Source organism: Monodelphis domestica, chromosome 6, assembly GCF_027887165.1.
Source record: "Monodelphis domestica isolate mMonDom1 chromosome 6, mMonDom1.pri, whole genome shotgun sequence".
Lineage (NCBI taxonomy): Eukaryota > Metazoa > Chordata > Mammalia > Didelphimorphia > Didelphidae > Monodelphis > Monodelphis domestica.
This window is the reverse complement of record NC_077232.1, coordinates 73,147,990-73,168,556: the sequence shown is the minus strand read 5'-3', so window position 1 is coordinate 73,168,556 and position 20,567 is coordinate 73,147,990. Positions and strand designations below refer to the sequence as shown.

General features: G+C 36.1%; 1 protein-coding gene and 1 long non-coding RNA gene across 5 annotated transcripts in view; one reads left to right on the top strand and one right to left on the bottom strand.

The window, feature by feature from the left end:
• The window catches only part of LOC103101431 (uncharacterized), an 83,864-nt gene that overhangs the window by 5,096 nt on the left and 58,201 nt on the right, over positions 1-20,567 (bottom strand). The gene's annotated exons all lie outside the window — the stretch shown is intronic.
• GAK (cyclin G associated kinase) overlaps positions 1-20,567 on the top strand; it is a 113,726-nt gene that overhangs the window by 46,016 nt on the left and 47,143 nt on the right. For all 3 annotated transcript variants that reach the window (XM_056802252.1, XM_056802253.1, XM_056802254.1), the window contains 5 exons: positions 3,167-3,290; positions 11,710-11,759; positions 13,737-13,885; positions 16,901-17,023; positions 18,625-18,758. In XM_056802252.1, the coding sequence (XP_056658230.1) occupies positions 3,167-3,290; positions 11,710-11,759; positions 13,737-13,885; positions 16,901-17,023; positions 18,625-18,758 (580 nt within the window). The remainder of the gene's footprint in view (positions 1-3,166; positions 3,291-11,709; positions 11,760-13,736; positions 13,886-16,900; positions 17,024-18,624; positions 18,759-20,567) is intronic.

The window sequence follows — 20,567 nt, the reverse complement described above, 5'->3', positions numbered from 1 at the left end:
TTTTGCATCTGGTATACAGGAGATACTTTATAAATGTTTGGTGAGTGAAGGACTCAATTAAGAGTATGGTATTCTCACAATTGATGAATATCCTCATGTTTGATGAATGAGTGACCGGATTAAGAACATGGTATCCTTATGAAATATTTTGCAGTAGACTAAGATGCTGTTAGCTTCTTAGTCTAGAATTTTTATTTCAGGCTATGACCTAGAAGAATGAAATTTTTCCTAGCATCAGTATACCATAAGTGCCTCTATTCCTGCTATTATCCCTACCCACTCTTAACACCCAAGCCTCCTCCAGAACCTTAGACTCTGCCTCTGGGATGAGATGAACTTTCCCTTTATTTTGCTCAGAGCCACGCTTCTCCATTGCTTCCCAGCTATGTCCACACTTTGTTACTTCTTTCCTTTCTCCCCTTTTCCCCCTCCCCTTATGTGTTTGTTGTCTTCTCCTTTAGAATGTTTGTTCTTGAGGGCAAGTACTGATTGCTTCCTTTTCTTTGCATCCCTGGCACTGTGCAAAGTGCCTGTTACATGGTAAGAGTTTATTAAATGTTTGGTGTGCAACTTATCAACAAGAGAAAAACTTAGCATTAGATGCCTTTGATAAAATACAGCACTCATTTATGCCATAAAATAGTAATAAAAGAATCTTTCCAAAGTATAATTAAAAGGATATATTCAAGACCACAAGCTAATATTTATATGCAATAAACACCTGAAGTAATGTTCATGCTTGCTACTCCAATTTTATATAGTCTTAGTCTTTATGATAGCAATAAGGCATGAATTATATTAAAGGAAATAAACACTAGTAATGAAGAATGTAAAATTTTACAAATGCTAGAATTTGTATACTTTGAAATGCCAATCATATCCCCCCTGTAAAAAAAATTGATGGAGTAATACATTACTTTAATTAAGTAGTAGAATATAAGACATCTATAGAAATCTGTTTCTATTTACCAGGAACCTAGAGAAAAAGAAAGAGAAAGACTCTTCATCATAACAGTGACATCTATTAGATATCTGAGCAAAGACCTACACAAAGACATTTCAAAATAATTTTGTGAGAAATAAAAAAACTAAAGAAATGGAAGGGTTTCTTTTGTGCATGGTTGTCAAATATTTAAAATGGCAGTACTTGCTGAGCTAATGTACAGATTTAATACAGAACCACTCAGAGCACCAATAAGTAGGTTATTTCTTAAAATAATGTAAAATTATAAAAAATTGAATGGAAAAATAGAATTAGTAAAAGTTATGAAAAAGAATACAAAGATTGAATAGCATGCTTACAACTCAGTTTTGTATAAAGCAGTGATTAATTTAAAATAACAACTGTAACAAGATAATTATGGAATAGAATAGAGAATCCAGTAATAGACTCCAGAAAATACAGAAGATTAGTGTGTGATAAATCCTCACTTAAAGGGCCATGGGTAGTAGAATTACAATTTAATAAAAACTGTTGGAAAAACTTGATATCTCTATAGCAAGAAATAGTTGCATATCTCACACCATCTTTCATGACCACTGTATGCTTTAACTGGATTAAAGATTTGTTTTTTTAAAATCATTAAAAAAGTAGAAGAAAAAGGGAAAATTTGTTTCTGCTAAGGAGATAATAGATTTTAATTAAAAAATAATTTGAAGAAATCAGTGATAAAATTGATGGATTTGATCATAATCAATAAAACAAAACATTTTACAACAAAAGGTATTTTCTCCAAAATTAAACTTTAGGAAAAAATGTTTGAAGTAACTATATCAACTAAAGTTTTGACATCCAGAATATAGGATAAAATGCTATGTTTCTGTAAGATTAATGATATACATTAGTCTTCAGTGATGATTCAAGTATATAAATATGTGATTTATAGGTAACCACATGAAAAGATGCTTAAATTCCTTAATAATTCTAGGAGTACAAATCCATGTAATTTGAAGATAGCTCCTTTCATTTGCCTCATATCATAATGTATACATGAGAAAATAAGGTGTTGAATTAATGGGTAAAATGGACACTGTAATAGGACTGTAAGCTGGTGTAGATGTTTGGTAATGTGGAATAAAAGTCACCAGACCAAGTCATAGAACTTTAGAGTGGTCATCTAATTTTTATTTTACACATCAGGAAACAGAATCCCATAGAAGAAAAGTGACTTGTTCAAAATCGCACAGATATAGTAAAGTCAGAGACTTAGAATTCAGACTCAGATCTTTATCTCTAGTCCAGCCTTTGCTTGTACATTACCTCTCATACCTTTTAAGCCACAGTACTATTGAGACTTAATGTAACAAAAACTTTCCTCAGTGTTAGAACTATACCAACTGGAATGGGCCTCTGAGGAAGTGGTGAGTGTCTTCTCACCTGAGGTCTTACTTGTCAAGTATGCTGTGAAGGGATGTCATTTGAACAGATGAGCCTTTAAAGTCTTTTCCAGCTTTGAGATTTTGTGATTTTTATATATGAGGATTCTGAGGGAAAGGCATTCCCTTACAGAAAAATCACTTTCAACTATTTTTAGGCAGATGAACTAGCATCTGGAAGGAATACTCACAATTAGAACTGCTTCGTGTTAGTAGTCTCTTTATACCAGTACTTGAACTCAGTGGGCTGACAAAATGTTGTTATAGCTATCTGCTACTACCTTTCTGGTAGGAAGATTTGTTGCTAATTTAATTTCCTTGCTAACTTGAAAGATAATTTGAAAACTTTAGCTGTTGACAATCATTTTTCCACTTTCTAGTCTTGTCATGTAAGGCTTGACAATTTGAATTTAGATCTTGTTGCCAGTATTTAAATGTAAGTATTAATTTTGAAAAATTCCTGGAGCCAAACTTGGGAAATGGGCAGTGTGGGATCTAGAAGACTCTGGTTTCCATCTTTAAGAGAGGAGACTAAAATGAGGGTCCTCAGTAATCTAGCAGTGTCTTAAAGGAGTACAGGCAAGTGTTCAGATAGAACTGAGCACATTAGGTGAGGTACTTGAGTATTTCTTGGATCATGTAGAATGAGATAGGTGCTCTGCTAGCCATTGGTTCTTCTCTCTCTCTCCCTCTCCTCTCTCCCTGTCTCCCTCCCTCCCTCTCTTCTCTGTCCTTTTCATTCAGATAGGATTATGCTTCTAATAATTATATGTTTGTTATTTTCTTTTAGGCATGACAGTTGCAGAGTGTGATCAGTCCTATAGTGGTTTCTTTGACATTCTTAGAGGAGGAACAGAAAGATTTTTTACTAACATCAAAGACACTTCTTCCAAAGTTATCCAGTCTGTTGCTAAGTAAGTATACTAGTAAAAATTTAGATGATATGATAATTAATAAAAATAACTTTGAATATTGAATTTTTTGTTTATGTTCACCTACTGTTCATAGCATATTTTGAATTTTACTCTAGGGCAGGTCTCTTGTGTTGTGGAACCCTTTGACAGCCTGGTGAAATCTATGGATGGACCCTTTTTTAGGATTTCTTAGGATCAAGCTTAAAATTAAAATAATGAAGGAAATGCTAAAATTTCAGTTAAAAGTTGATGAAAACTTAAAAAAGGCTAATTTGGATTTCCTAACATCCAAGCACTCCTTTTCTAAGATACATCTATCCCCTAATCTTTCATCCCTTCATGCTTTGTTTCATTTATAAACTTAGTTATTTGCAAAAGTTATTGAAAATGACATAGGCCCAGGGGCTGATACCATCCTGAAAATTACCTTTTTCCTTTAGATGCTTCCTTTGCCTCTTATTATCTGGTTTGTGATAGTTCTTTTTTATCATGATTCTCTAATAAGCCATATACCCACTAAATAGGTATTTACATTATAAATCAGTAAGACCTATTAAGTTGCTATTAGGGTCATTCGACATTAGCTGTACTAAGATTTTCTAATATAAAATGATATTTGTTATAATTGCACTATTGACTAGTGTTTGGAAATCTTTTTATTGCACACAGAGGTTTAAGTTGTTTTTAGATTTGTTGTTAGAGAATCTAAGTCCTGTGCGATAATTGAATAATTGTTACTTTTTTGCCACTGCTAACTGCTAAATGACCAACTTTAAATTGAGATGTTATTTCTTTCACTCTGTTATTTCATGAATTCTTTGGTCCTTCTTATATAAAGAGAGAACAGGTTAGCCTTATATTAGAAGACTCATTCTTGACAACAAGATAGTTTTGAGTTATGTATTTTATGTGGCTTTTTTACATTGGTTTTCCAGACATAAATTTTAATTTTTTCTCCTTTTTAAAAGGTCTAGTCATTCTCTGCTACTTTAGCATCCCTCCAAGTTTCCATAAATTATTAGTCCCCTTAAATTGTTGCAGTTTTAGGGACAAATGTCTGTCTGTATTTTTTTTTTAAACCCTTATCTTCCGTCTTGGAGTCAGTACTGTGTATTAGCTCCAAGGCAGAAGAGTGGTAAGGGCTAGGCAATGGGGGTTAAGTGACTTGCCCAAGGTCACACAGCTGGGAAGTGTCTGAGGCCAGATTTGAACCTAGGACCTCTTGTCTCTAGGCCTGAACCTCAATCCACTGAACTACCTAGCTGCCTCCCTGTCTGTCTGTATTTTGAAGAAAGGTGGACATGTGCTAGTAGGAGAGGGTACTGGGTAATGGAGCAACTGGAGGATAATGGTTGATTATGAAGATCTAAAATCTAAAATGCATCTTCCTTTTTCTTTTGCCACTTTTTAACTTTCCTTTTTCCTCTTGAACTTATGCATTAGAGAGCACTCAAACATTTAGTGGCTAGAGTAGCAACTACTTAGAATTGGGGCTCTGCAAAGTCAGCCTCACGTAGTGGAGAAAGTTGGGGCCAAGGAATCTGAAGGCCTGGTTCTGATTTCTGCCTCCAACACTAAGGGGCTCTGTGATTTTGAGCAAATCAAATAAACTTTTTAAGACCTAAGTTTCTTCACTTTTCCAATGAGTATAATAGTATTCACATCATGACCTCACCAGAATTGTTGTTTAAAAAAAAGAAAAGCACTTTGAAGTCTTGAGATGCTTAGAGCTGGGAATTATTGACTCTCCTATCACCTAGACAATAATACTAGGTCATGATATCCTTTTACTTTTGACTAAAAACTTTTCCTGTGATTGCCCATATGTTATAAGTCATATCAATATGATTATTCAAATTTTGTAAATGTTGAAACTTAGTCTTAGAGCGTCCAAGAGACTGAGTAGGGGTTCTGAGCTCCTAAGTGTCAGAACCAGTATTCAATCCCAGTGCTTTTTCTTTTCCATCATGCCTCCTCTAGAAGCAGAATCAAAGAAGGAAATTGCCCAGCCTGATTTCTGAGTCTACACATTTCAGTGGACCAAGAAACTGTTGGTGGACCTTTTTCTAGACCTTTCCCCTGTGTAGCTCTGGCTTGGTTGGCTTTCTTTCTAGACACTGGGCTAGCTGTATGCCTGAGTTGTGAGGTGACTTTGGGAATCAAAATAGGGATCAATTGGCCTCATATGGTTTCCTTCTTGTCTTCCTCTCATTCCCCCTCCCTCCCTCCTGTCCCCTCTCTTCTCATTAATACTGAATATCAGTTTAAGAGTAGGAAGGGCTAAACAATTGGGGTTCAGTGACTTGCCCAGGGTCATATAGATGGGAAGTATCTGAGACTAGATATATACCCAGGACCTCCTGTTTCTAGGCCTGGTTCTATCCACTGAGCAATCTAGCTGCTTCTCACCTACTGTTTCACAAATTTTGCTACTTGTTAGAAGTTTTATTATGCTTTTGTTATTGAAGAAAAGCTTTGTTTATAGTTTATAGGAAAAAGCTTTAGAAGTGTCATCTCTTAGGATTCATACTCTTCTTCTAATGAAATGTGACTTTTTGTGTGGGTATATGTGACTAAAATAGAAGAAAAGTAGACCTACCTTGCATATGAAAATGATTGTTATTGACATGAAAATGCAAGCAACATTTTAATGTCAGAAAACTCACTAAAAGGTAGGAAAACATAATTGGATTCCACAAGCACTTTTTGCTTTCCATTTAATTTTTGTGTTTTTAAAAAACATTTAGTATTAAAAAAAAATACTACCTTAAAAGTCATTACTGAGCATGTAAATTAGTGAGTCATTTTGGCATTTTTCATTATAGTAACTTGATGCCCTTTATGAAAATGTGCTTATCTTGGGAGTATACACAAATATAATTTCAGAGAAAAATTTTCCAAAAATGACAAAACATATATCTTTTGAAAGAAAGGAACCAAACCTAGTAGCTTTTATGTTACATTTAAAAAATAAAAAATAGGATGAAGTTTTATATGTTTGGTTTGATCAAAATTCTGGGTGAAAATGTTTTTTCAGTTATTTTTTGCTTTAGGCATCTTTTTGAAAATATTTCTTCCCTTTGACTTCAGAAAAGAGTAAAGGCTGAGGAACCAGATATTCATAGGTTGAGAGAAACTGGTTCTTTTCCATTGTTAGCTGTCAAAGGGCAGCAGAAAGGATATATTTGAGTAGCCAGAGTTTTACTGCAGAATGTGATACATTGGAACAATGCTTTGTTAACTCTTCAATGGACAGCATATTTGTTCCCTTCCCACTTCTCTCATTTATAAAAATGTGTGGGTGTACTGTTATAAAATACAAAGATAATCCATTCTTTCTTTATTTGAAACTCATGGTACTTTACATAAAGCCTGGGATGAATTTTGTCTTCTTTGCCAAATAGGAAAAAACCTATGCTAGGCAAATTAATAATTAGAGCAGGATTATAGAGAAAAATTGGAAATCTTGAGAGTAAACTATCGAAGCTGGTGGTGATACAAATAATCATTGTGGTCATTAGAAATTATCCATTCCATATACTAGGAATAGTATATGGGTACTAGGAAGAAATAAAATTGCATTCCTTTTTACATATTCCATTGCTTTCTTTATGTGCATTAGCCTTTCTCTAGGTTAGTCTGAATTAATGAATTTTTATTATACTTTTAAAATTCTTGGTTAATATTTCTGGAGGCAAATATGTAATGCAATTCACATAACTCATCTTTTCTGCAAATTGATTATTTGAAAAGGAATCGAATTTTGGTTCTTATAATTCTAAAGGGTTTAAAAAGAAGCTATTATTAAAAATCAATCATTCTATTACTCTACAAAGTTGGGGTTTGATGCCTGGGATTCCCCTGGTTGATATTCACATTCTGGATGTGACACTGCCATGTGAGGGAAGGCTTTGATTGGTCCAAGGAACTGTAGGGTAATAGAAGTGACACGTTTTTACCTGTTGCTCCTGTTGCTCTCTGATCTGACCCTTTTACCTGAAGGGATCATTTTTAGACACTGTAACTTCTTTCCCCAACTTCCTATAGTTATTCCTTTCCAGAATGAATTCTGGTAGCTTTGGGGGTAATATGGAATAACAGCAGTAATTTGTTACTCCTTTGCAGTTTACATCAGAGTATATGTGAAGATGTCTTTTGGGATGGGGAGAGATTGCATTGATTATATGAACTTGAATCTTGTATGTGTTTTGACTCAATATGAGAATTATAAAAGTGGCCACCATTTATAAAATATTAGCCCCTAGGTCAAAATGACTATTAGCAGGTTTTATTCACAATAAGGTAAAGATAGTGAAAGTGGGAAATATAGAAAGGAGACAAAGCCTGGTCTAGCCTATCAGCCCTAAGTGTTGTTCCAGTGAAGTTTGGCTCAGCCCCCTGCAGGGGCTTCCCCAAGTCCTGAAAGCTGAAGATGCTTTACTCACCAATGCAGAATCCAAGGGAAGAATCTCTTCAAGGAACCAGCTTCTCCAAAACCAAGGAAGCACAAAGAGTATTCCTCCAGCCTGACTCATTGAGGCAGTGAGAGTCAGAATACAGAATTTAAAAAGGCTGGCCTTTTTAAAGTAGTTTTCTCCATGTCACTTCCTGTCGCTCCCCCACTTCAGGGGAACCAATCACAGCCTCCTAATTTGCCTAGCACCGCTGGGGGATGGAGGTGGGGAGGTAGGCAATCATCTGGCCTTTGAAGATGTGAACTAGTAAGTGACTTGTGAACTCTCTGTTAGCTAGGTGCTAAAGAGGGGGTACTTTTAAGTTTTTTATTTGATTAACTAAAAATAGACAAATGGAGTTCATTCTATCTTCACATGTCTCATAGAGTAATTGTGAAACAAAAATCAAGTTGTAGTTTTGCAGTTGTCCATGTTATCACCATCATCCTTCAAAATTTTTTTGCCTCATTTTAATTGTCTTTTCTTTTGTGCATTTTAAAAAATAATTTTATACATCACCTGTTTACAGCCCCAGGTAAAATGTGCATGCTCTTATGTTATTGATGTGTGTGCTTTATGCTTAATGTACTTTGAAAGTTTTTTCCTTTTTTCTTCCCAAGCTTAGTCTGAATGATAGAAATATAATTCTGTGAAAAATCTTAACATGACTTATTCTTTAATTGCAAAGAGCTGTCAGTATGCCATCTTTTTATAATTAAATCTTTGGAAGTGTCACTAATGCTTGACCAGCATGTTTCTGGGTATTGGATGACAGTGTTCTCTAAAAGTCTTTGCTTATTTTTTCTTAACCTACCTTCTGTTTAATACCCTTGCATCTAATTAGCTTCATGAAAGAAAATAAGAATTGGCAGGATTGCCCTCATCTGATGAAAAATGGCAAACAGTTTGACTTATTAGCTTAAAACTTATTATTGGCTAAACATTTTTATGTTTTGAGTGAAGAAAAGTTAATTATGGAAAATTATGGTTTCCCTTTTTATATGTTAACTTCTATCATGTGAAAATGGGAGCACTATCACTGGCACCTGTGTCTAGAGCAGGGTAGTATTTCCTACTGGTGATGGTTTGTTCCAAGCCATTCCTATTCTCATTCTTCCCCTTTTGTGACCATCTACATTTATTTGTGTTTGTAGCTAGTTGTTGATGGAGAACTTGGTTTATCTCTGAAACTAATTGGCTCCTGGGAGGATTAAGCCAATGATGTCTTGGCTTTATTTAACAGTACTCTAACCAATTGAACTAACTGTATTTAGTTTATGATTATCTTAGGTACACACGCACATTTTCATTACATCATTCTTTATCACAAATTCCTTGTGCCCTACCAGTGATAGTGAAAAACTATCAGTTTTTCACTAAAAAAAAAACCAGGTATGATCCCATGCCATGAGATATAAAAACAGATTTGTTCTTACTGCTACCATTTGAGTCAAATTGATATTGAGTGTACATGCAAGTGTGAAACCTGGAAATACCATGGATGGGGACAGAATAATCATACCTGTGATATGGTATTTTTTGGTCATCTTTGAGGAGTTCCCCGGTGAGGTTCACATAGGATTAGGATTCAATATTGTCAAGGATGCTCTTTGTTTTAATGTTGACTGTGACTTCCCCTTGTGCTTCACCTCATGATTATTCCTTATTCTCCTGCATCCTTCTCTCTTCTATTTCTTTCCAGGTCCATGTTTGTTTCTTCTCTGCTACACATAATTCAACCTTAAGCACAGAGGCTGTAATTCATGTGGATTAGTGCCAGACTATTGCAGCACAAGATAAAGTTAGCTAAAACTTCTGCCTCTTGTTGCCTTGGGGGGGTGGGTCAGGTCCAAGGTGAATCCCAGCATTCTGGGTTTGGGGTATTGGTAATGGTTACAGTGGCTTTCATTTATATAGCCTTTTAAAGTCTGCAAAGTATATTATGAATTTGATCCTCACAACAACCTTATAAGAAAGGTGCTTTTTAATCCCTATTTTAGAGATGGGGAAACTGAGGCTTAGAGAGTGTCTTGTCCCAGAATTGCATAGCAGATATCTTAGCACTATTTGAACTTAAGTCTTTCAGACTACAAGTTTAGCATTCTATCTGTTGCAACCATCTGAGAACATTTCTAAGTGTCAGAATGTGTCCTTCATTCATGTTTTTCTTCAAATATATGTGATCTGTGATTAAGTTAGTGTTATTCAATTATTCCTATTTCTACATTACTGAGTGTTTTTCTGTCCCAAATAGAGAACCTCATTTGGAGGATCACAAACCTTGCCCAAACACCTCTCCTATAGTTGCATAGCATTCTGGAGCTTAGGAGGAAGTTATTCAGTTTTTAGCTTTTCATTAACTTACCGGGAAATTGCTGTAACCACAGAGATCTTATCTTGTTGGTTCAGATTCAGACTAGCCTTGCCCTCTTCAAAGGAAGACATGCTTAGAATATCCCATTACTCAAAGTTTCAGGCGTATAATATAATGTATGTGTCACTCTTTGCTAGGTATCAGAGCATTGAGATAGCCACTAGCCAGCTGCAAACTTCTATACTCAAGGTCAGGAAGATGTGTTGGACATAAAGTCTCTAATGCTATTCTTGTGAGAGATATAGGGTTGATGGTGATATAGGTAGGTGAATTCAGAGCTGGTTTAGTGGCTGGACCTACAGAATAGTTGTTAGTAATTCTATGACAGCTTTCAAGGAGATCTTAAGTGAAATGCTCCAGGAATTTGTTCTTGGCTTGTTCTGTTTAACATTTTTGTTAGTGAGTTGGAAAAAGATGTCCATAGTCTGTCTGCTCATCACATTTGCAAGTGAGACAGTGATGGATTGGATAGTGTGTGTTACACACACACACACACACACACACACACACACACACACGCACACACTCACGCACACACTCACGCACACACTCACGCACACGCGTTTGCACCAATCAGGATCCAAAACCATCACGATTGTTTGGAACATGGTGCCAGATTGAGTAAAGTGAAATTTAATAGTGATAAACACTTGGATTCCAAAAAATCCACATCACAAGTACAAGGTGGAAAAAAAATGACTTTTTTGCAACTTGTTTGAAAAGATCTTAGGGGTTTGGCTATAAGATTCCTCCTAATGCTGAGATTTGCTGATAGACTATTAGGGAAAAAAATGAAATAGGGATCATTTATACCTTTGAGTTAATCCTAGCTCTCTTTGTGAAAGAACCTCACTGTATAGTAAAAGTAATCCATTTCTTTTCATTGAGATTCTATTCCTTTCATCTTTTAGATTGGAGTTAGTGCTTTGGTTTATACAATAGTAACTACTGGCTTTAACCTGAATAGGATCCACCTGGTCTTAATTGGTTCTTGCTAAATCAGGCCCACTAAAGTTGGAAAAGTGATAGTGGTTGCTCAGAACTCAAGAATTACATTAATTAGACTCTCACTCGCTGTTTCCATGCTTTGAACTATTCCTAAGCTATCTGCTGTGGTCTTCACTTTATTTCATTCAATACTATTCCTGTACGCCTCCTACTTTCAGCATTTGATAAGACTTTTATTTGCTAATCTGTCATTGTAGTCTTGTCTACATTTTCTTCTGGATTACTCCCTCTCTGAAAAGCCACCTCTGAAAAGAAATTGTTTCTAACAAAACTAGCATAGTCAAACTCTTTCATTCATGAGGCTGAACCTTCTCTATTTACCTGGGATACATTTCCTGACTCTCTTTTTGTGTTAACATGGATATTCTCCCATCACTCATGGTTACATAGTATTTCTTTTATGTTTATTGATAAGATTAATATAGTCAGTCCTATACTGATCTTGACCTTTAAAAAATTAGGATCCAATATATGTCATGATTTACTCTTTTGACTTTCAACATGACAAAACTCAAGTTTAAGCTGTATCTTAAGTATAAAATTTCATGAAATAACTAGTTAACCTTTTCTGTTTTAATTTCAGTTATGCTAAAGGAGATTTGGATATTTCTTACATCACATCCAGAATTGCTGGTATGTTTACCAAAGATTCATGGTTATTATATGATAGTACTTTCACTACCCTAGTCTTGTACCTTTACCATAAAATATATGTGTGTGTGTGTGTGTGTGTGTGTGTGTGTGTGTGTGTGTATTTACATGTACATGGAATCCCTTTTTATCTTCTAATGGCCTGCATGTATAGGTACTCATTGTTTGTATAATTTAAACAAGTTTTATTTACTGTACTTGGTAGAGGAAGATACTGGGAGCTTGTAACTTATAGGGCTAGACTTCTGAAGTGGACTAGTCTTTCCTACTCCTTAATACAGCTAGCTGATAGGGACTAGGCCATTGGATTAACTGAGAAATGCTTCTTGTTCTCTTTGAGGATCTGTGGCAGTGGGAATGGGATATCTTCAGTAAGTTGGCCTTTTGCTTCCATAAAGTTTGTGTGTTTATGTGAGTTTTATATGAGTTTAGCAGCTTGCTTGAAAAAGAGATGGGGGTTTTGGTGGACTTCAGGAGTGATTGAGGTGGAGTTTATGTGATATTGGGTCTAAGTGGAGCCACACTAGAAGGCCTAAGTTTCTCCCTTTTACCTTTATGCCTTTGAGCTAATCTCAACTCTTTTGGTATCACCAATAGGGATCTTTGCATGACATAGAGGCTGTGAGGTAAGGAATAAGTACTTGATATTCATTGTTTATGATACTAACTGGACTCAGGGAAACCATTATTGGTATGTTTAAAGTAAGTGTTAACTTAGCCAAGATTTTAGAAAAGTCTAGGCTCTCAAATTCTCCTGTATTTTCAGTGAGTCTCCTACAATTGCTTTTCTGTTCCTGGGAACTTCCTCTGCATCCTAAGTAAAAGCTAGCCCTCATTGTAGCACTCTGGATCAGTGATACTTTTCTCAGCTGGTGAGCTTGAGAAAGTTTCATCTTATCCCAAGCCACCATTCTTATAAAGTTTCTTGGAATGAGAGTATTTGAAGTTAAAAAGCTTCCATCTTCTCACCCACTGCCTCTACCCTTCAATAGTAACTTGTTTTTAAAGCTCGAAGGATTCTTAAGAGATTATCTGGGCCAAATCCCTTTTCTCAAAGAGGAGGAACCTGAGACTTAGATGAAATGGGTAGTAACTTGTTCCACATCACCTGTCTATTTTAGGGAGGTGTTAAGGGAAGGGACCATATAGAAAGGACTGGGAGAATGTTAGGACTGGAACATGGTTTTGCCACTCTGGCTTTCTCCCTTTCATAACTAAGCCTGATGATATCTATGGTAGGTTATAGCATAACCATATCCTAACAACATGTGATATAGCCTAGAATGGAGGCAGTTAGGAGATAATATAGACTGAAGTATGGTGTACTAGGGCATGCTATCAGACATGGGTCAGCAGGAAGTCCAGCCCTGCCAGGGCTGAGTCCCTTTTTTTAATTGGGGATTCCATGATACCCTTCAGACAGTGTTTAGTTTCCTACTAAACATTTCTATAAAATATGAATATTTAAAATCCACAGTCCATAATACCTTATTTTTTCCAGTAGCTTTAACTTTTTCCTTCATCTTTTCCCTTGCATGTATCTTAGCCAGGTGAACACATAGCAGACTAGTTTGTTTGGCATTTTCCCCTCTTTACTGAGTACAAGCTCAGACGTATCCTTCACTGGGGAATTGAGGGAAGACATAAAAGCAATGGGCCTGGGTATCTGTGGGCTGTACAGAGGAGGACTGGCTTCCCTAGCTTCTCGTTGCCAACAAAGAAATCTTCCCTTTCGGATTTTGTCTCTAAGGCTGAGGGGTGGCAGTTGAAGGAGGAGATGGCCTCTGTCCTGCCCGTGTCCTCTTCTGCATCACATTGCTACTTTGTTACAAGACACATGAACCCTTTCAGGTTTTGTCATCCCCAGATGACCCTGAGCTCTACAACCAGATCCTGCAGATCAGATCAGGGGTGTCTGATCAGTATGTAGTGACTAACATAATCTTATTCGTCTTACAGTGATGTCATTTCCAGCAGAAGGTGTAGAATCTGCTCTCAAAAATAACATAGAAGATGTGCGGTTGTTTTTAGACTCTAAGCATCCTGGGCATTATGCTGTTTACAATCTTTCTCCAAGAACATACAGGCCTTCCAGATTTCATAATCGGGTAAGTGGCAGATTTTTAGTTTTATTTTCACTTCAGGCTTGTTGCAGTGTACAGTGTGGTCATAGTTTTGCTTTGGAAGCAGCTCTCATTTAATTTCTTTATGCTTTTTCTGTTGCAACCAGTAAAGTTTTAGCTTAGCTTTCACCTAAAAATCTAACTTTAAAATTCTGTAGAGGACTGAAATGGCAACAAGAAAAATGGCTTGGGGGTGGGGGGAATTCAGGGTGAGTGGCTTGGGAATGCAGGAATAAAGAAAGCCCCCAGGAAGTGGTCTGCTGCTTATTTTAGAAGTAGAGAGAGTTGGCTGAACAGTTTTAGCATGTAGGGAAAAGGAAAATGCTTTTCACCCTGGCATTGTATATCTCTGTTGGAATCCTTTGCTTCTTGTTCCTTTTCAAATCTTCTCTGTGATTTTCTTGCACATCTTCCCACATTACTCCCTTTCAGTATTTCACTTCAGTTTACCAGTATTTAATTCCCTCTAGACTTTTCAGTGCCCTTTCTTAATTCTGCATCATTTCATACAGATCTTCCCCTTTTACTTTGTTTTCTCATATTTATCTTCCTTTTTAAAAGAATTTTCAGCATATAGATATACGAGTAAAAATCACAGACAATTAAGAATAGTACACTTTGGTCTACATACTGATTTACTTAGAGGATTTCTTTTTGGATCCCTCTACTCTGAATAGTATATAATTCACTGAATAGTCACCACCATTCTTTATGGAGTGGTAATATACCTTTGCATTCCTATGCCATGTTTATTTAGCTATTTCTTAGTAAAGAGAACACAGTCACTGACCAACTCTCAGATTAATGGTATGGTCACACTGAGGCCTCATGACAAGGGCCAAGGTTCAATATAAAACAAGATATCTTTGCAAAGGCAATTTTCTTGTGGCCATATCAGAAACTCACAGGGTTACTTAATAAGTGCTGAAACCTTCAAGAGAAGAAATAATTAGTGGGGCCTTTGCTAAATTGACTAGGTTGACCTGGTATTGCTCAATAGATTCTTAAGGAAACTTTGGCTCTTTCAAACTATGGCCATTCTGGCCCTTCTGATTATCTTTACAAACAACTTTTGAATTTACATATCAAAAGCTCCCCTCCAGATAGATAGTACTCTGAACTAGGATTTGCCAGTCCTGTCTTCTAGATAACTTCTCAGTCAAGAATCTTCTTTCTTTCATTTTCTCTACTTATCAAATATTACGGAGGCATGAAAATTATGACCTTTGGCTGTATTAGAAGTTTGGAATTAATGAGTTATAACGGGACTGACAACTTTGATGTAACCCACTGCATTGTTCATTTTGCCTGTCTATGATATCAATCAGATAATCAGTGAGTAATGATATGTTAATAAAAGCACTAGCCAAAAGCCCCTCATGGATGGAGGCAATCTTTGCTGGGGGCAAAGATTTTCTCTGAATCTAATCCTGTGTTGGAGTCTTCTTTCTCCTTTTCTTTATTCTATATTTCATGTTCAAGTTCCCATACAGTTTAAGAACCTATCTTACCTTTATGCTACATTGACTGGAACATTTCAGTTATTGGGCACATATTTTTTGCCCCCTCTCTTTTTTCCTTCAAACCTCTACCTCTTTTTACTTTTTCAGCTAGGGAAATTGAAGCCATCCAATGTGAGCTGTTCCCTCTTCTTCCCCTTCTCTTCATCTAAAAAGCCTATGACAGCATCTCCCAGTCTCTGAGAGTGAAGTTTCCTTTCTCTTTGCCAACCACTCTACTTGTGATCTTTATCTTTGTCTCTGTCTTCTCCTCATCATAATAACTATAATCAACTAGCATTTATATAGCAATTAAGGTTTGCAGAATGCTTTACATGCATTATTTTCATTTGATCCTCATTACAACTCAAGGAGGTAGATGGTATTATTTCCATTTTACAGATGAGAAACTGAGGATGAGAGAAGCTCATCGATTTGCCCTTGGTCATGTAGCTGGCATATTATCAAAGACAGGTTTTGAACTCATGCCTGTGTGCTGTCTACCATGCTGTTAACCTGCTTCAAGGCCACCTGCTTTTTCTAATCATTAATGTTTCCCTATCTTCTGGTTCCTTTCCTGCTGTCTTCAAACATACCTATTTTTCTCCCTGCCCCAAAAGAATTTTTATAGTTCATAACATCCCCTTAAGCTCTTGTCTTCTCTCTTCTCCTTCCTTTTTTCTTTCTCACTCCTAAAATGGCATACATTTGCTGCCTTTCCTCTTCTCCTTGCCCTTCTTGGCCTTTTGGGGGTCTGGCTTCTGATCTCATTACTAGACCAGAACTGCTCTCTCCAAAGCAAAGCTGGTAACAAGCAAACTCTTTAATTATTAACCTATGGTCTTGTTTAAGATTTCTGCCTCCTTCTATGTGCCCCATTTGATACCCTCTCCCTGGTACTTTGGCTGTGCATCAATGATTGTCTGGGAAATCTCAGGCTCAACATGTAGTAAGCCTGAATTTGTCATCTTTCCCCCAAACACATTCCTTTTCTGAGCTTTTCTTTTTGTCTGAAATACCACCATACTTTGAATCTGCCAGGTTTCTTGACTATCTGAGACTCCTCATTCTTGCTCACCCCACATAGCCCTTTCATTGCCAAACTTGCTGCTTTTAGCAAGACAAAATGTCCAACACCTTTCCACTCAGAGCTGCCTTCTCCTAGTACATAATAAGTACTTGAAAATGGATTGATTTCTTCCCTTCAAAGGATGTGGGCATTTCTCTTTCAGTGTATGATTCAAAATTGCTTCCCCAAATAGTCAAACAAATTCAGACCTTTACTAATGATGAATGGGTTTGCTTGCTTTTCTGTTTCCCTATCAGTGTTAAATTTTGTCTTCTTAATATAGGTTTATAGATTGGTATATAGATTCTCTTCTGTGTACATTGCTTTTACATATGAAGAATTAATAATAGGGAAAAATAAAAATGACAAAAGATGACCTTGATGATATAAAAAACTTGATTATTCTTTACTGAGTTGGCATTTCCCCTTTAGGTTTCAGAATGTGGTTGGCCAGCAAGACGAGCCCCAAACCTTCAAAACCTTTATAACATCTGCAAGAATATGCATTTATGGCTAAAACAAGACCACAAAAATGTTTGCATCGTGCACTGCATTGTGAGTAGGAGTCTTAATGGTATCTTTCATTTTTTTCATCAAGTCAATTTTGAGATTGCACAGAGACCCTCTTATCCAGAACATAATCAATGGGAGGATGATTGCGTGACATTTTCCTTGAAGGATTTTAAGAATTATTAAGAGAAACATTTCCTTATGAACTTGTGAACCCAATTTCAAGCTGGTTTGACTTTGAAAAGATGCTTCATAAAAACGTGTTGATACTTTTAAGAGCTTCCTGGAATTATTTACAGTGAACTGGGTATTTAGTTACTGTCTCCTATCTTTGGCACCCTTCAAATGGTTGGAAGGAGTTACTCATTTGTAGGATTTATGTTTTATCTTTTCCTGGAGAGGGCCTAGAAAACATTTGACTTTAAATATAGAGTGAACAATAGAACAGGGAAACTGTGGCCTTAAGTCTTGGTAAAAGTAGTCCTTGGCAGAACTGAACACAAAGTGCACAATCTTTTATGTTCTGTATATTTGTGATAGTTTTGTACACATATATTTACATTTATGCAATAGGATATATGGCATATACTCACATAAAGCATATACACACAATTTTTATGCCATCTTCATCTATATTTGTTTACACTTTGTTATTTTATGATAGAAAGACCAAATAATTGTTTCCAGAAGGCCCTTGATCCAATGTAAACATGTTACTAAGGAACTGAAAGGGAAGTCCTAAAGAACTGCCATATCTTTTCTCCCATGAGTATATTAGTATCAAGCAGATCAGCTAATTTATACCTTGGAAGTCAGAGAATCTGATCCTGCAGGATGAATATGACACAGGACAAACCATAGGAAAGTAGTAGTCAAAGAGTAAGTCAGTCAAATTTCCCAAACTTCCAAGCATGATGCTAAAGTTTATACATTCAGTAAGAAGTCTGCATTATTATATATATATATATTATGTGGATGAACTGTAAGTTCCAGCCCCCGCTTATAGATTGGCCTTATGGATCTTTATGGTAACTGAACTCAGCTCTCATGATTATGACAGGTTCTTAACACTTTAGAAGTCTAGAAGCAATACATTTTCTGTAAATGGCATATTTATATTCATGTCTTTGTGTTTAGCAGAGGACTGCCTTGTTGGTCTTCATGGTGCATAAGAAAGCTTATCTTTTAAAGCACCTGATTGTGAGTAAATTGAAGCCTAAATCAAGATTTTTGTACTACTTTTTAATATTTGTGCTGAGACAAATAGTGGGGGTAGGGGGCTTATAAAAGAAGCCATATTTAAAGTGAAAATCTCATTAATTTTATATTTTTAGGAATAAAAATTGAGAGCACTGTCTTTCAAGTATTTGTAGATCCATATAGAAGGTAAAGGCAGGAAACCAATAGAACACTATAACAAATGGGTAAGCTTGGGTAGTATTTGAAGTTGGTTGAGGAAATATTGTTCTTAACTGCCATGTCATGGAGATCAGGAAGGGGGCATAAAAAATGTCTTAAGAGTTATTCTAGATCATTCTTATCAATCATTCTCAATTCAGTATGAATTATTTGTATCACATTATCTACCACCATGACAGTGAATGATTTGGTACTATAAGTACAATATTTTTAATTATTGATTTTAGGATGGAAGAGCCGCATCAGCTGTTGTTGTTTGCTCCTTTTTATGTTTCTGTCGTCTTTTTACCACTGCTGAGGCTGCAGTTTATATGTTTAGTATGAAACGCTGTCCACCTGGCATCTGGCCATCACATAAAAGGTACAGTTAGACTTTACTTTATTGTTGGTTTACTTCAGTGCTCACAGTAGTACAAATGCTATTTAGATCCTAGGACTTAGTGGTAACATGTTTTCAAGATGAATGTAACATGTTTGTCTGATAACAACTAATTATAATTAGCCTAGCAGTGATTTGTCATTAATGTGCTTTATTCTAAATACTTATTTAGAATATAGAAAATGATATTTTGAGAATTAAGTTCCCAAAGCCTATCACTAAACTTGTTTCAGAATAGCATTCTTTCTTGAGTTTGAAGTTATTAAATTGATCAAATAAAAGAAGCACAATTGGTCACATAACATGATCAACGTTATCCTCCTTGGGACCTTGCATATGTATATTTCCATAGCCATTATCATCAGTCCTGATCACCTCTCTTTGATTAGAACTGGTTATGAATTTATTGAGCATTTTCAATGCAGATCACTGGTGAAAATATTAAGTAGCAAAGTTTCTTGACCTTAGTGGGACACAGTACTTGGTACCCTTCCACATGTTGATAATCTTCTAGTTCATTGGGTGTTCACCTAAGGATTATTCATTCTCTCTAGTAATTCTGAAATTTGGGATCATGGGAAGGCTAGTGGGCCATAAATTCCACACATGGGGTAAGTGAAACACATGCCACCTCCATCTATCTCTGTGGTCCTAATAATCACTTTTCTGAGCTCTAGACTTGTATCTCCACCTTCCTCAGAGCATCTTCATTTCAGTGTTCTGCTGGCACTTGAGACTCAGCCTATCTCAAACTAAACTCATCATCTTTCCTTCTAAACCTGCTCTTTTTCCTGACTTCAATGTTTATTTTTGTGGTAATATTTTTACACTGTCTTCCATATTAGAACACAGTCATTCTTCTTTAGGCATCGGATCCAGTTACTTAAAGTCTGCTGCTTCCACCTCTACAAATTCTTACCCAGATATCATAGGCTTAAAGCTGAAATGAGGTTGTCTAGGCCAGTGATGTCTAACATATATAGAATCAGATCCTTGCAGACTACATATTGACTTAGAAAACCATAAATTAACATCTCTTTTATTGTGGTCATTTATTTTGTTAAGTATTTCTCAATTACTATCTGGTTTGGCTACACTTGTGGGTCCCAGGTATCTGCAGTCCAGGGCTATCCTTTTATTCTCCAAATGACTTCATAACAAAATCGAGTGGCCTTTCATATCTTTATCCTCCTGGACTCTTCTGTAACACAATACATTACTGGCCATCTTCCCCCCTTAGTACATTGTCTTTCCTACTTTGATATAAACCATCACCTCCAGCTTAAAGTGATTATAGTGGCACCTTAACAGGTCCTTCTGCTTCTACATTCTTCCTTCCAGTCTGCTTGATACTGATTAAGATTGATTGTATGCATTCAAATATATTTATTGGATTCTCTCACCTGGCATTCAAAACCTTCCATAATCTGGTGCCACCCTTTCCAAAATTGTTCTTTTCTTTTCTATCATCTGTATTCTGGCCAAAATGAAATACAAATTGTACCTGTAAAAAATAATCATTTTCTTGCTTTTCTGTTTTTGCTTACCACCATTCCTCTTCATCTGTTACAACAAACTGATGTTGTCATGCTATTCATTTTATTCATGTCTGACTCTTTGTAATTACATTTCAGATTTTCTTGGCAAAGATTCTGAAACAGTTTGCTTTTTCCTTCTCCAGCTCATTTTACAGATGGGGAAATTGAGACAAATAGGGTTAAATAGCCCATAGTCATGTAGCTAGAGTGACAAGTGCCTTGAGGCTAGATTAGAACTCAGAAAAGATGAGTA